General features: G+C 43.5%; 1 protein-coding gene across 1 annotated transcript; it reads left to right on the top strand.

The window, feature by feature from the left end:
• Window positions 1-171: 171 nt before the first annotated feature.
• On the top strand, window positions 172-16,462 carry nup85 (nucleoporin 85). The gene is made up of 19 exons (XM_064986955.1): window positions 172-348; window positions 635-728; window positions 835-991; window positions 1,188-1,258; window positions 1,352-1,395; window positions 1,616-1,685; window positions 2,632-2,753; window positions 8,074-8,208; window positions 8,352-8,474; window positions 11,198-11,329; window positions 11,434-11,540; window positions 11,782-11,865; window positions 12,162-12,227; window positions 12,506-12,657; window positions 12,906-13,023; window positions 13,688-13,788; window positions 14,702-14,853; window positions 15,197-15,292; window positions 16,272-16,462. Exons 1-19 carry the CDS (start codon window positions 316-318, stop codon window positions 16,368-16,370), a joined length of 1,956 nt encoding a protein of 651 aa, XP_064843027.1. The 5' UTR covers window positions 172-315; the 3' UTR covers window positions 16,371-16,462.
• The last annotated feature ends 137 nt before the right edge of the window (window positions 16,463-16,599 follow it).

The raw sequence follows: 16,599 nt of genomic DNA, 5'->3' as shown, positions 1-16,599 counted from the left end.
ACCAAAACATTATAATTGGTAGATATTGGTATAAATTGATTTTATTCATTGGAATAATATATTCTCATGGTGACATTACTTGTCAAATTGACAACTGAGTAATTGTGTCCCCTTTAGTGCAAGCTTGCATTTCTAGTCAGGCACGACACAGAATTCCTATGACATCAGACATACGCACGCTTTGGGGTCCTTTAGCTGAATGGTTGAAGCGCCTAATTTCTGTATTATATTATTTGAAATGTCAGTATTTGTATCGCTCGTGGATTAAGTTGTATTTATTGATTCACCTTATTGATTTGATTAAAGTGTGTGGTAATGGAGGAAGTAGATGTGGAGCCAACAACTACTGTAAGTACCGCTCGTGCTCTGTTGTTGTGGAATCAAAATGTGTCCAGGGCAGGCTATGCAACTTGCTAACGTCAGTTCGCTCACGAGCTGACACTTCATTCAAACGTCTCTTGAGCTCAAGTGTCCACAATAATACTGGCAGCACTGCACAATGTTTATTTGTCATTTGTGATGACTCGTTTCAGTGGGTTGAAAGATACTGGCAGCAAGGCAGAATAATGTCTAGACGGTTAATCACCTAGCTATGTCCACATAAATAAACTAACGAGACGTTTCTCTCTTTCAGCCTATCCCTGGGTTCGACAGTAACCAAAAACACTTGGGATTTGTGTGGGGTCCTGGAGATATCCTGGTTTATGAGACCATTTACAAAGCATCAGGTAGGTAGGAGAGTTGAATGTATATCTTGGTAGTAAAGTCATGACTCAAATTATGTCAAAGTACAACGCATCCTCTCTAACCCACTCTCCCTGTGCGTTTATTCAGGTGGATCTGCAGGAGGTTGTCCCTTTGTCCATGAGGTCAGGAAAGATGAGGACATCTATTCCCCTATTTTGCGTAAACTCTTCAATGAGTCCCATCACATCTTTGTTGGCCTGCAGAGGATCAGAGAGGATCTGCCCAGCAAGAACAAGAAACCCCAGTAAGGATGGGATAGACTACTTTCTCTTGTAATTCAAACTAGGGCTCTGAGTTTTCCTTTGTCATGAGGTCAGGGAAAACTCCTGGTTCTAAATATAACCAAACAGTGGTGATGTGTGTGACTTAATCTCATAGTAATCTAAATGTTTTGCATTGTAATGGGTGTACTCGTTTATCAATTTCACTTATTTATTCAGGTTCGTCAGTATTAGCAAGAACTACAGGTCTGTGATTAGAGCATGCATGGAGGAACTCCAGCAAGTCGCAGGTATAGTATATGGCAACATTTCAACAATCATATGTTTATCAATGCAGTTCATAGACAGACTTAAGTAACATGCTATTTCCTCTCACTTTGCAGTTTCTACACAAGATGCAGCATTGGCTACACAGTATGGAAATCAGGTAGAGTACCTGTCTGTGCCTATTCAGTTCGACTAACCACTTACCCTTATGTCAAGGGAACATAACCCAAGTAATATAACATTGAATCAGCAAACGTGAGAAAATGATCTTGCATCAATGATGAAGATGAACACCGTTGTAATGTTATACAACTCAGACTGTTTTAGTGTATCATAATGATTCACTTGGCAACACTCTTCTCTCCTGTTTTTCATGATAGGTGTCAATCCTGCTGGCAGTAGAGCTGATCTGGAATCTGTGTGAAGTGTTGTTCATCGATGCAGCTCCAGGTAGAGTTTATATTTTGTGTGTCAACCTTGATGTTGCTTTGGACACACAAGCATCATCTTGGTGTGAACCATAGAGCTAGATAGACTCATCTTTGTATCTGTGCCATTACAGTGTCTGTGATAGCATGGGCAGCACCATTGAGGCGATCTCCATTTTAACGTAATCCATTGTCTTGTGTTTCATTGGCCGATTGCTCCCACAGGGGTCGTGTTAACGTAGGATTCTGCATTTTTCACACAGATCTAAAATGCTTCTTATTGTAAATTCTGCTAGGCTTCAGTCAGGGTTTGCTCAAATAATCATGATTTGTAAAATTACTAATTTTGTGCTTCAGTTCCACTTCTCCACTTGGATGAAATATATTTGCTCTTGTCATTGGATCATCTTGTGCCCTGGCTGATGTGTAGGCTACTTTTCTCCGGTACTTTCTTCCAGTTAAGTTTTTCTCCAGTAGCAAGTTAAAATGCAGTATTAACTTCAAGCGAAACAACATTAGAAATATGATGGCCATGCATCGTCTTTGCAAAAATACCTTTTTTATTGTAGACTAATTTACTTATGTCTGGCTGTTAGCCAAATAGCATTGCACCTCTGTCAGCTGATGAAAACAATTTTGCACTAATGTAATTTGTGTAAAGAAACAATAGTTGCAAGCCCCTGATCACTCTAGCGAAGCCAAAAAGCATGGTTGACTTTCAATATGAAACGCAGGTTAAATGGTTAAAAATGCAGATTTTTTTTATGGTCTGAGTTTTGAAAATGCTGATTTCTGAAAGCCCTTGTCCAAACTCGTATAAATCCCCACCCAGTTGACAACTTTAAAATGGTGGAAGCCCTCATTGTCCACGCTAAAAGGGGTTCTATCCATGATGAGTCGTCTATCTCTATGGTGTGAACAGAACTTTAATATTTTCTGCACCCTGTTTTTTGTATGTGACCCTCTAGCTGGCTCCCTGGTGCTCCACCTGCTCGACTGGGTGAGGCTGCACAAGGCTGACGTGGATGAGAAGGCCAGGGAGGTGCTGGCGAGTGAGAGCCCCGCAGAGCACCAGGCCTACTGGGACGTGGTACGTACACATACACCCCTCTCCTGTCTCTCTCTGCATTTTTAAAACGCTATAGGCACAGTGCGTACATACAGACCGATTTTAGGCTCTTACAGTGTGACCATTTTACTCATATGTGCCTAAAAATAGATGTGTGTGTGTGTGAACTGAAAAAGTAATGTATGAGCGAGCATGTGATTCATAGTAACACAAAAAATGCTGCCGTAGCTATTTTCAAAGTAAACCTGCTGTTTTTGTTTCATAGCTGGTAGCTAATCACACACAGCACTACAAATACCATATAAACTCAGCAAAAAAAGAAACGTCCCTTTTTCCAGGACCCTGTCTTTCAAAGATAATTCGTAAAAATCCAAATAACTTCACAGATCTTAATTGTAAAGGGTTTATCTCTGTTTCCCATGCTTGTTCAATGAACCATAAACAATTAATGAACATGCACCTGTGGAATGTTCGTTAAAACACTAACAGCTTACAGACGGTAGAAAATTAAGGTCACAGTTATGAAAACTTAGGACACTAAAGATGCCTTTCTACTGACTCTGAAAAACACCAAAAGAAAGATGCCCAGGGTCCCTGCTCATCTGCGTGAACATGCCTTAGGCATGCTGCAAGGAGGCATGAGGACTGCAGATGTGGCCAGGGCAATAAATTGCAATGTCCATACAGAGAGATGCCTAAGACCGCGCTACAGGGAGACAGGACGGACTGTGGATCGTCCTCGCAGTGGCAGACCACGTGAAACAACACCCGCACAGGATTGGTACATCTGAACATCACACCTGCGGAACAGGTACAGGATGGCAACAACAACTGCCCGAGTTACACCAGGAATGCACAATCCCTCCATCAGTGCTCAGACTGTTCACAGTAGGCTGAGAGAGGCTGGACTGAGGGCTTGTAGGCCTGTTGTAAGGCAGGTCCTCACCAGACATCACCGGCAACAATGTCGCCTGTGGGCACAAACCCACCGTCGCTGGACCAGACAGGACTGGCAAAAAGTGCTCTTCACTGACGAGTCACAGTTTTGTCTCACCAGGAGTGATGGTCAGATTTGCCTTTATCGTTGAATCGCTGTGCGTTACAGGGAAGGCATCCTCCTCCCTCATGTGGTACCCTTCCTGCAGGCTCATCCTGTCATGACCCTCAAGCATGACAATGCCACCACGCACAGAACAAGCAGTATGGCTGATTTCCTTCAAGACAGGACGGTCAGTGCTCTGCCATGGCCAGCGAAGAGTCTGGATCTCAATCCCATTGAGCACGCCTGAGACCTGTTGGATCAGAGGGTGAAGGCTTGGGCCATTCCCCCCCCCCCCAGAAATGTCCGGGAACTTACTGGTGTCTTGGTGGAAGAGTGGGGTAACATCTCACAGCAAGAACGTGCACATCTGGTGCAGTCCATGAGATGCATGAGAAGGAGATGCACTGCAGTACTTAATGCAGCTGGTGGCCACGCCAGATACTGAATGTTACTTTTGATCCCCCCCCTCCCCTTTTTGCAGGGACACATTTATTCCATGTCTGTGGAACTTGTTCAGTTTGTCTGTTTTTGAATCTTGTGTTCATACAAATATTTACACATGTTAAGTTTGCTGAAAATAAATGCAGTTGACAGTGAGAGTATTTTTGCTGAGTTTAAATCAAATCAAATCCAACTTTATTTGTCACATACACATGGTTAGCAGATGTTAATGCGAGTGTAGCGAAATGCTTGTGCTTCAAGTTCCGACAATGCAGTAATAACCAACGAGTAATCTAGCTAACAATTCCAAACTACTACCTTATACACACAAGTGTAAAGGGATAAAGAATATGTACATAAAGATATATGAATGAGTGATGGTACAGAGCGGCATAGGCAAGATGCAGTAAATGGTATTGAGTACAGTATATACATATGAGATGAGTATGTAAACAAAGTGGCATAGTTTAAAGTGGCTAGTGATACATGTATTACATAAAGATGCAGTAGATGATATAGAGTACAGTATATACGTATATATATGAGATGAATAATGTAGGGTATGTAAACATTATATTAAGTAGCATTGTTTAAAGTGGCTAGTGATATATTTTACATAATTTCCCATCAATTCCCATTATTAAAGTGGCTGGAGTTGAGTAAGTGTGTTGGCAGCAGCCACTCAATGTTAGTGGTTGCTGTTTAACAGTCTGATGGCCTTGAGATAGAAGCAGTTTTTCAGTCTCACGGTCCCAGCTTTGATGCACCTGTACTGACCTCGCCTTCTGGATGATAGCGGGGTGAACAGGCAGTGACTCGGGTGGTTGTTGTCCTTGATGATCTCGGGGCGGCAGTGTAGCCTAGTGGTTAGAGCATGTTCAAATCCCCGAGCTGACAAGGTACAAAATCTGTCGTTCTGCCCCTGAACAGGCAGTTAACCCACTGTTCCTAGGCCGTCATTGAAAATAAGAATTTGTTCTTAACTGACTTGCCTAGTTAAATAAAGGTAAAATAAAAATATGGTCTTCCTGTGACATCGGGTGGTGTAGGTGTCCTGGAGGGCAGGTAGTTTGCCTCCGGTGATGCGTTGTGCAGACCACGCTACCCTCTGGAGAGCCTTACGGTTGTGGGCGGAGCAGTTGCCGTACCAGGCGGTGATACAGCCCGACAGGATGCTCTCGATTGTGCATCTGTAGATGTTTGAGTGCTTTTGGTGACAAGCCGAATTTCTTCAGCCTCCTGAAGTTGAAGAGGCGCTGCTGCACCTTCTTCATGATGCTGTCTGTGTGGGTGGACCAATTCAGTTTGTCTGTGACGTGTACACGAGGAACTTAACTTACTACCCTCTCCACTACTGTTCCATCGATGTGGATAGGGGGGTGTTCCCTCTGCTGTTTCCTGAAGTCCACAATCATCTCCTTAGTTTTGTTGACGTTGAGTGTGAGGTTATTTTCCTGACACCACACTCCGAGAGCCCTCACTCGTGTAGGCCGTCTCGTCGTTGTTGGTAATCAAGCCTACCACTGTTGTGTCGTCCGCAAACTTGATGATTGAGTTGGAGGCGTGCGTGGCCGCGCAGTTGTGGGTGAACAGGGAGTACAGGAGAGGGCTCAGAACGCACCATTGTGGGGCCCCAGTGTTGAGGATCAGCGGGGAGGAGATGTTGTTACCTACCCTCACCACCTGGGGGCGGCCCGTCAGGAAGTCCAGTACCCAGTTGCACAGGGCGGGGTCGAGACCCAGGGTCTCGAGCTTGATGACGAGTTTGGAGGGTAATATGGTGTTAAATGCCGAGCTGTAGTTGATGAACAGCATTCTCACATAGGTATTCCTCTTGTCCAGATGGGTTAGGAAGCATGTGGGAACAACAGACTGGTATAGGGATTGATTGAATATGTCCGTAAACACACCAGCCAGCTGTTCTGCACAAGCTCTGTCTGAGGGCGCGGCTGGGGATGCCGTCTGGGCTTGCAGCCTTGCGAGGGTTAACACTTTTAAATGTTTTACTCACCTCGGCTGCAGTGAAGGAGAGTCCGCATGTTTTGGTTGCGGGCCGTGTCAGTGGCACTGTATTGTCCTCAAAGTGGGCAAAAAAGTTATTTAGTCTGCCTGGGAGCAAGACATCCTGGTCCGTGACTGGGCTGGTTTTCTTTTGTAATCTGTGATTGACTGGAGGTTTAGCTTTCCCACCTTGAGCAGCACTGTGAGTGAAATGCTGAAAGATACATTTTTAGAAGCGCACAGCGTAGAAGTTGGTTGATTTCACCTGAAAGTCTACTAAAGTGTGAATTCCTTCTCATATTTCTTCGCTATTTACATTGTTTTGTTCACATGCTATGTGGTTTTTCAATGTTAGTTTGAGCTTGCTCAATTGCTAGCAAAGAGATGTCGTGGAACTCAAAGGGGCAGCTGAACATTGTCTCGCCTGAATGACTCATATTGGAGGGTACATTGTAGAGGTCGACCGATTATGATTTTTCAGCACCGATACCGATTATTGGAGGACCAAAAAAGCTTATACCGATTAATCAGACAATTTTTTTTTTTTTTTTTTAATAATGCAAAAACAAAGTGTTGGAGAAGAAAGTAAAAGTGCAATATGTGCCATGTAAGAAAGCTAACGTTTCAGTTTCCTTGCTCAGCACATGAGAACAGGTGGTTCCTTTTAACATGAGTCTTCAATATTCCCAGGTAAGAAGTTTTAGGTTGTAGTTATTATAGGAATTATAGGACTATTTCCCTCTATACCATTTGTATTTCATTAACCTTTGACTATTGGATGTTCATATAGGAACTTTAGTATTGCCAGTGTAACAGTATAGCTTCCGTCCCTCGACTCGCTCCTCACTGGGCTCGAAACAGGAACACAACAACAACGCTTACACGCCTACCACCGCTCAGTCAGATACTTAGATACGTCTATGCTTGTATGCTCAGTCAGATTATATGCAATGCAGGACATGCTAGATCATATCTAGTAATATCATCAGCCATGTGTAGTTAACAATCAATCATAACTAGTTTTTATAAGATACGTTTAATGCTAGATAGCAACTTATATTGGTTTACTGCATTTGCGTAACAGGCCGTCTCCGTGTGGAGTGCAACGAGAGGCAGGTGGTTAGAGCGTTGGACTAGTTAACTGTAAGGTTGCAAGATTGGATCCCTGAGCTGACAAGGTAAAAATCTGTCATTCTGCCCCTCTGAACAAGGCAGTTAACCCACTGTTCATAGGCCATCATTGAAAATGAGAATGTTCTTAACTGACTTGCCTAGTTAAATAAAGGTGTAAAAAAAAAAAGCGGCAAAATTGGTGTCCAAAAATACCGTTTTCCGATTGTTATGAACTTGAAATCAGCCCTAATTAATCGGCCATTCCGATTAATCGGTCTACCTCTCGTACATTGTAATTGATTGAGTATGGAACACTCAAACAAACTTTTATTCTTAAACTTTTATTAATTTCTTATCATAAAAACATTTGCTCAAATACTTTCATTGTGCTCCTTAATTTCTTTGTGTGCTCCTACATTTTTCAATTTACGAGCACATGTGCTCCTTGTAAAAAAAAATTAAAAAAAATAACTGTCAGCTTAGAGCCCTGTTTGATCAAAACTAATTTAGTGGATCCTCAAGACCTCCAGTGAATTTGCCTTTTTAAATGGTTCTCCATGATTACTTCCAATGTGGTTGAAATAAACTCGTTGATATACTACGTATTTTATCTGTGCAGACTTTCTTTGCCCAGTTTAACTCCTTTAATTTAGATCTGTGTAATCTGCTATTCATGTTTATTTGTGCACTAGTCTGTATGCAGATATTGTTTGTCCCCTATTGAACCCCCCTCTGTGTCTCCAGGTGATCAGCTACGTGCTGCAGGGCCGGATGGACGAGGCCAGGCAGGTTCTGGTGAAACAGGCAGCTTTGCAGCCTGCAGCCAGGGTCATGTTCAAACTGCTGGACAACCTGCTCATGAAGATGCCCATCTTCAATGTACATAGAAATCCACTATCTGAACGTTTCAACCTCCTGAGCAGCACCAAGTTTTAACCACAGAATCAAGTAGAAGACGTATATTATATGTATCTCTATGGTTGGAACTCTAACGCTCTCTCCTCTATGACATCTTACTGTAGCCTGGTGAGACTCAGACCCTGACAGAGTTTGATGTAAAGTGGAGACACTGGCGCGAGGAGGTGGACCACTGTCTCCAGGACCAGTCCTTTGCCAGCAACCGCCACCTGGAGGACATCTGTAAGGTCAGTGGAACTGCCCAACACCTGCCATGGCACACTACCTGCATCTGTGTGGTGACAGGTACACACAGAGTCTACAAAACATTTGGAACACTGTCATAATATTGAGTTGCACCCCCTTTTGCCCTCAGAGCAGTCTAAATTCATTGGGGCATGGACTCTACAAGGTGTCAAACATTCCACAGCGATGCTGGCCCATGTTGACTCCAATGCTTCCCACAGTTGTCAATTTGTCATGATGTTCTTTGGGTGGTGGACCATTCTTGACACACACAGGAAACTGTTGAGGGTGAAACTCAGCAGCGTTGCAGTTCTTGACACACTCAATCAAGTGCGCCTGGCACCTATTACCATACCCTGTTCAAAGTCACTAAAATGTTTTGTCTTGCCCATTCACCCTCTGAATGGCACATATACACAATCCATGTTTCAATTGTTTCAAGCCTTAAAAATCCTTCTTTAACCTCTCCTCCCCTTCATCTACACTGAAGTTTTTTTTATTTTTTATTATTATTTATCCGTTATTTTACAAGGTACGTTGACTGAGAACACGTTCTCATTTACAGCAACGACCTGTGGAATAGTTACAGGGGAGAGGAGGGGTTGAATGAGCCAATTGTAAACTGGGGATGATTAGGTGACCGTGATGGTGTTTTGAGGGCCAGATTGGGAATTTAGCCAGGACACCGGGGTTAACACCCCTACTCTTACGATAGGTGCCATGGGATCTTTAATGACCTCAGAGAATAAGGACACCCGTTTAACGTCCCATCCAAAAGATGGCACCCTACACAGGGCAGTGTCCCCAATCATTGGGGCATTGAGATATTTTTTTATACCAGAGGAAAGAGTGCCTCCTACTGGACCTCCAACACCACTTCCAGCAGCATCTGGTCTCCCATCCAGGAACTGACCAGGACCAACCCTGCTTCGCTTCAGAAGCAAGCCAGCAGTGGTATGTAGGGTGGTATGCTGCTGGCAAACCAGGTGACCTCAATAAGGGATCATAGCTTTCACCTGGTCAGTCTGTCATAGAAAGAGCTAAATGTTTTGTCGTCAGTGTAGCTACCTGTAGTATACAATGTATACCTTAGCCAAAAGGAACTCTCTCTGTACATGTAGAGTCCATTCTTTGGCTCTGTACCTGCATCTGTGTGAGCGTGAACTGTTTAGGAGCTAAAATAATCTCTTGTTGGTGCTGTCTGTCTCTTCCAACTACTATCCACCTGTTGATACATTCATCCATCCATGGATTATCCGTACCCTCCTAAATAAGTATCCATCCATGGGTTATCCATACCCTCCTAAATAAGTATCCATCTATGGGTTATCCATACCCTCCTAAATAAGTATCCATCCATGGATTATCCATACCCTCCTAAATAAGTATCCATCCGTGGATTATCCGTACCCTCCTAAATAAGTATCCATCCATGGATTATCCATACCCTCCTAAATAAGTATCCATCCATGGATTATCCATACCCTCCTAAATAAGTATCCATCCATGGGTTATCCATACCCTCCTAAATAAGTATCCATCCATGGGTTATCCGTACCCTCCTAAATAAGTATCCATCCATGGGTTATCCGTACCCTCCTAAATAAGTATCCATCCATGGGTTATCCGTACCCTCCTAAATAAGTATCCATCCATGGGTTATCCATACCCTCCTAAATAAGTATCCATCCATGGGTTATCCATACCCTCCTAAATAAGTATCCATCCATGGATTATCCATACCCTCCTAAATAAGTATCCATCCATGGATTATCCATACCCTCCTAAATAAGTATCCATCCATGGATTATCCATACCCTCCTAAATAAGTATCCATCCATGGGTTATCCATACCCTCCTAAATAAGTATCCATCCATGGATTATCCATACCCTCCTAAATAAGTATCCATCCATGGGTTATCCATACCCTCCTAAATAAGTATCCATCCATGGATTATCCGTACCCTCCTAAATAAGTATCCATCCATGGGTTATCCATACCCTCCTAAATAAGTATCCATCCATGGGTTATCCGTACCCTCCTAAATAAGTATCCATCCATGGGTTATCCGTACCCTCCTAAATAAGTATCCATCCATGGGTTATCCGTACCCTCCTAAATAAGTATCCATCCATGGGTTATCCGTACCCTCCTAAATAAGTATCCATCCGTGGATTATCCATACCCTCCTAAATAAGTATCCATCCATGTGTTATCCGTACCCTCCTAAATAAGTATCCATCCATGGGTTATCCATACCCTCCTAAATAAGTATCCATCCATGGGTTATCCGTACCCTCCTAAATAAGTATCCATCCATGGGTTATCCATACCCTCCTAAATAAGTATCCATCCATGGGTTATCCATACCCTCCTAAATAAGTATCCATCCATGGGTTATCCATACCCTCCTAAATAAGTATCCATCCATGGGTTATCCGTACCCTCCTAAATAAGTATCCATCCATGGATTATCCATACCCTCCTAAATAAGTATCCATCCATGGATTATCCATACCCTCCTAAATAAGTATCCATCCATGGGTTATCCATACCCTCCTAAATAAGTATCCATCCATGGGTTATCCATACCCTCCTAAATAAGTATCCATCCATGGATTATCCATACCCTCCTAAATAAGTATCCATCCATGGGTTATCCATACCCTCCTAAATAAGTATCCATCCATGGATTATCCATACCCTCCTAATTATCCATGTAGATCCTGGTTGGTGATGAGGATGTTCTCCTGGAGTACAAGGAGCTGCTGAGTACCTGGTATCACTTCCTGGTCACCAGACTGCTGTTCTCCCACCCCACTGTCAAGCCCACAGAGCTGCACTACTACGCACAGGTACTTACTACTACACTATACATGATACAGAGTTGCACTAGTATGCCCTGGGACTTACCACAACACTATGAGTAAGTGTCCTGTCCTATGTGTGTGTGTTCCAGTCTAGCATGCACATGTTCCTGGACACGAGGAGTGTCCCAGAGCCCCTGGACAGCATCCTGCTGGCAGCCTTTGAGTTTGACATCCACCAGGTCATCAAGGACTGCAGGTGAGGAGGAGCGTCTATCGACCATAGAAATACAGAAACCAAAGGAATTATATTTCTATGGTATAGAACCCAGGGAGAGTGGCTGTGTTGTTGCTAAGGTAACAGTAACTGTTAATGTGGATAAGATAAAATAAATGTGGGGGATAGACACACAATGTGATTTTCCCCTCTGTCACTCATGTAAACTACTGTTCAGTTTCATATGTTGTGATATTTCTGACATGTTATTTGTGCTTTCCAGTATTGCTCTCAACAACTGGTGGTTTGTGGGGCATCTGACTGACCTGCTGGACCACTGTAAACTGCTCCAGTCTCACAACCTACAGTAAGTTAAGGACACTACTGTCCCACAAAGGGTTGCCATTAACTGCCAATATTGTTCTCATGGTAACATTGATCAGAATCAGAAAGTGAAGTTGGCGTGCTCAGCTCAAATGTTTGTGATAACAGGAAGTATTTGGGTGCCGGATTCAAAGGGCATACACTTGAAATAAAGGAAGAACCCACACGCAATGAAATATTGTGTTTTTTAGCAGCAGAGGTCAGAACAAACGGAGGTGTTTCGGTGGCAGCCTTCGTCACCGTTGACCATAATAACATGTGTTCTCTGTGTTGATGTAGTTTTGGCTCCAACCTGAGAGAGTTTCTACTGCTGGAGTACGCCTCAGGACTCTTCACCCATCACAGGTGAGACAGACCCACTAGTCTGGTTAGTAATAGATTGGACTATATGCAAAACTCCCAGTGCCAACATGTCTGTTTTTCTAATAGATAACTGTCACATATATAGTCACGTCTGCAAAACTACATGCTGAGGTCCACTGCGTTCAGTAGTTATCTTTTCTAGAGTGTTGTCGGCTACGCGTGTAGGCCTCTTCCCCTGTTTGACCTGCTCCAGTGCTGCTCCTATTGGATGATCGGTTAAGCTGTGCATGATTAACCAGCGATTTCTCTCTGGTCCTCAGCCTGTGGCAGCTGGCTGTGGACTACTTTGACCACTGTCCAGAGTTTGGCCGTGTGTACCTGGAGCTACAGATAGAGCGTGTTCCTCTGGACACGGAGCGCAAGGCCCTGAAGGTGATCAGGATCTGTGAGCAGAGGCAGATGACTGAACAAGGTAGATATGATGCATACACGTACGTACACACGCATGCATACTCACGCGCTCTTATCCAAAACAGTTGTCCATCTTACTCTCATGCATGAAGCTCTCACTGAGACCCACATTCTGTCTCACTCCCTCAATCGCAACATGGACACTTACTAAAACACACATGGAAAATACATTCAAACTCCCCCTGATTTCTGTCATGCCTGTTGTGGATATCACCCCCTAACTCTTTGGTATGTGTCTCTGTGTTGCAGTAAGGAGCATCTGTAAGATCATGGCCAAGAAGGCCCTGAGGAACAACAGACTGGGCTCTGCTCTCTCCTGGAGCATCAGAGCCAAAGATGCTGCGTTCGCCACCCTCATATCAGAGAGGTGCTGTATGTCTACAGGAGGTTTTACTGATCCTGACCATGTGACCTGTTCAGGAATGCTGTTTTCATTTGCTGGACAGTCGTCGGCCTGTTTTCAATACTTTGAAAATTCCTTCTTCATTTCCTTGATGTAACCACTGATCTAACATGAGGGGGTTTATGAAAGCTACGTAGTGGAGTCACCTCAAGAAGGGCAGCGACGATGTCCCCCCATGACATCTGCTTCCACACCACTAGCTACCAGACCACCCTGTAGTCGCTCACTCCCCACCACCGTGGGTTTAACCCCGTCTGTATCCTAGATATACTGTGTCTCTCTGGTCTATAGATGTATCTCTATGGTCTGTATCCTAGATATACTGTGTCTCTCTGGTCTATAGATGTATCTCTGTGGTCGGTATCCTAGATATACTGTGTCTCTCTGGTCTATAGATGTATCTCTATGGTCTGTATCTAGATATACTGTGTCTCTCTGGTCTATAGATGTATCTCTATGGTCGGTATCCTAGATATACTGTGTCTCTCTGGTCTATAGATGTATCTCTATGGTCGGTATCCTAGATATACTGTGTCTCTCTGGTCTATAGATGTATCTCTATGGTCGGTATCCTAGATATACTGTGTCTCTCTGGTCTATAGATGTATCTCTATGGTCTGTATCTCAGGTTTCTCCAGGACTACTGCGCCAAAGGGACCTTCTCTGATCTGGACCTGATTGACAACCTGGGTCCAGCCATGCTGCTCAGTGACAGGCTTACTTTTCTAGGTATGGGGTGCAAACGTGTACATACACAGACATGAATGACTGTGAACACACAAACACAAACAAGCCAACACTCCTTGGCAGGGCTCTAAGCTGTCCTGTTTTACAAGGAGCACGTGTGCAAAGTTGAAAAATATAGGTGCATATGCCAGTAAAATGGTCGCACTGTAGAGCCCTGCTTGGTCTTGCATGTTAACTTGACATTCAGTCAGACACATATCACTCACATGCGCACACACACACTGGATCAGACCCATGATATATTTTGGCCTTTATTAAATGATTCTCTCACGTAGGAGAAAAGTGGTCCATAGAAGGCTGCAGTCTGTGGCCTAATGCTGTTGTAACAGCTGATGATAACCTACAGCTGGGGAAAATGTAACGTGAGTGTAATGTCTCACTTTACAATTAGTCACTTATGAAGGCAGAACTAACTGTTCAGTGACTGATGTATATAATGTTATCTTGTTCTTAAACAATCAAGTGGAACCACATTGTATTTACATTTAGGCCATACAAGTTCTACCAGTGCTCTGAAAGCGAGTAGAATGAGAATTCAATTTCTAAACAATTCTACAGTGACCATATTGAGTGTCCCAACTGGCATCATGTGTGACTGATGGATGGTTCTCACATCATTTCTGGGAATTCGGTGCACTTCTGTTCTATACTTAAAACTGTGGCAAATCCATTTTACACCATACTGTGTCTGTGTAACCAATGATACCAATGAGAGAGCATCATGTGATTGTATCCATTAGTTCATTCTGTTCCCCTCCTGTCCTGGGTCATATTCATTAGGCACCATTTACAGAAGGAAACAGGATGGACTACCTGAACTTGTCCAATAAGAAATGCGCGTTCCCGCTGTTTTTGCTACGCTTTGCCTTGATGGATGTGCTCCTGTTGTCTGCAGGGAAGTACCGTGAGTTCCATCGGCTGTACGGCGAGAAGCGTTTCTCGGATGCCGCCAAGCTCCTCCTCTCCCTGATGACGGCTAAGATCGCCCCACATTCCTTCTGGATGACTCTGCTGACCGACGCCCTGCCCCTGCTGGAGCAGAAAGAGGTCAACTGGCCCACAACATTAACTTCCATCCTTGACTTAACGTTGAAATTAACTTCTTTCTACTTACCTAGTGTGTAGCATATTCCATAGATTGAATATCCCTTTTTTTGGTTTACTAACTAAATATGAACTGCAAAACATCTTTGTAATCTTAAAGAAAATAGATTAATGGCATATTATTGTCAAAATATAATATTCAAATTCAGAGATCTCCTTACCTTATTGATTCCTATCAGATCCTTAGGTCTGAATATATGCTCATAGTTTTGTAGATGGTGGCTCTTTAGGCTAATAGCCTTTTGTTGCAGTCAGTTGACTAATCTCTGGGCTTGTCCTCTTGCAGGTGATCTTCTCTGCTGATCAAACTCATGAGCTGATGTTCTGTCTGGAGGAGTTGACCTCAGGGAAGAGTCTTCCCACCCCAGACAGACCCATGCAGGTACTGGGTTACACACCCCCATAGCCTCTATCTAATGTCTGTTTCCCTTTCAATCTCCTAATACACTGTTTTATAATATGCTCTAATCTCTACAGTTGCTTAGCCCGGGGTTAGCAACTGTTCACACTGCACTAAGAGCCTCCTTAGCCCGGGTTAAGCAACTGTTCACACTGCACTAAGAGCCTCCTTAGCCCGGGTTAAGCAACTGTTCACACTGCACTAAGAGCCTCCTTAGCCCGGGTTAAGCAACTGTTCACACTGCACTAAGAGCCTCCTTAGCCCGGGTTAAGCAACTGTTCACACTGCACTAAGAGCCTCCTTAGCCCGGGTTAAGCAACTGTTCACACTGCACTAAGAGCCTCCTTAGCCCGGGTTAAGCAACTGTTCACACTGCACTAAGAGCCTCCTCAGCCCGGGTTAAGCAACTGTTCACACTGCACTAAGAGCTTCCTTAGCCCACAGCTAATCGACTATTCACACTTGCACATTCTAAAATGTGTTAACACCAACCTTAGCCCAGGGCTAAACTGTCCCTGCTCCAGAGGGGTTAGCAAAGACTTTTCATAGCTAGCCAATCGCACAGTTCCATTGTCACCAAATTTGAATATTGTATTCCAGAAAAGTGACTGTTGGTTTCATTTAACATTAAGTATTATATAATTATGAGAAGGGCTTACCAAGAACATTTTCCAAAAGGATTAATTCAAGGTAGAAAGTAGTAGTTGGAGCACTCAACAAAAAAAAACTGATTTATTTTAGCTCACTTTTCTCTTGAGTGCTCCTTTCTACTTCGAATTAGTCCTTTTGGATTTTTTTCTTGGTAAGCTCTTGTCATGATTTGTCATTGTTGTTTAGCAGCCCTTTCCTGTTTGCTGAAGCGTGAAGAGGCCCAGTTGCACCATTACATCATATTGAATATGGAATCACTAAAAACATTCTGAGGATGATCCATTAAATGTGTTTCCCTGTGCGTTCTCAGGATGAGGACATCGAGACGACAAAGATTGAGCTCCTGCGGCTAGCGCTAGCTCGTAACCTGGCCATGGCCATAGTGAAGGAGGGGACAGTGGGAGTTTGACCAACACTTCTCTTTTTATACTGTACATAAAACTAATCAAGTCGGATCAAAATGTGCTATTTGATAATAAAGAAATGTTTTCATTATTTGAATTTGATTCTGTGGAAATGCTTGACATGAACACTGGCCTGGATTCAAATGTGCATTGTCGACAAGCACACTGCACTGTCAATTTCCTTGACATTCGCTCAAATCAAATTCACAGTAAACGCTGTGGATGTCGGCATAA

This window comes from Oncorhynchus masou, chromosome 14 (assembly GCF_036934945.1).
Source record: "Oncorhynchus masou masou isolate Uvic2021 chromosome 14, UVic_Omas_1.1, whole genome shotgun sequence".
NCBI classification, from domain to species: Eukaryota; Metazoa; Chordata; class Actinopteri; order Salmoniformes; family Salmonidae; genus Oncorhynchus; species Oncorhynchus masou.
The sequence above is the reverse complement of the archived record's forward strand: the minus strand, read 5'-3'. Positions and strand labels throughout refer to the sequence as shown.

Bases quoted from the DNA above. Each gene is read 5' to 3' on its own strand.
- nup85 (XM_064986955.1), top strand. From the start codon at position 316: ATGGAGGAAGTAGATGTGGAGCCAACAACTACT. The intron at 8,475-11,197 runs GTCAGTGGAACT...TTATCCATGTAG, and splicing joins ACCTGGAGGACATCTGTAAG to ATCCTGGTTGGTGATGAGGA. The intron at 15,293-16,271 runs GTACTGGGTTAC...GTGCGTTCTCAG, and splicing joins CCCCAGACAGACCCATGCAG to GATGAGGACATCGAGACGAC.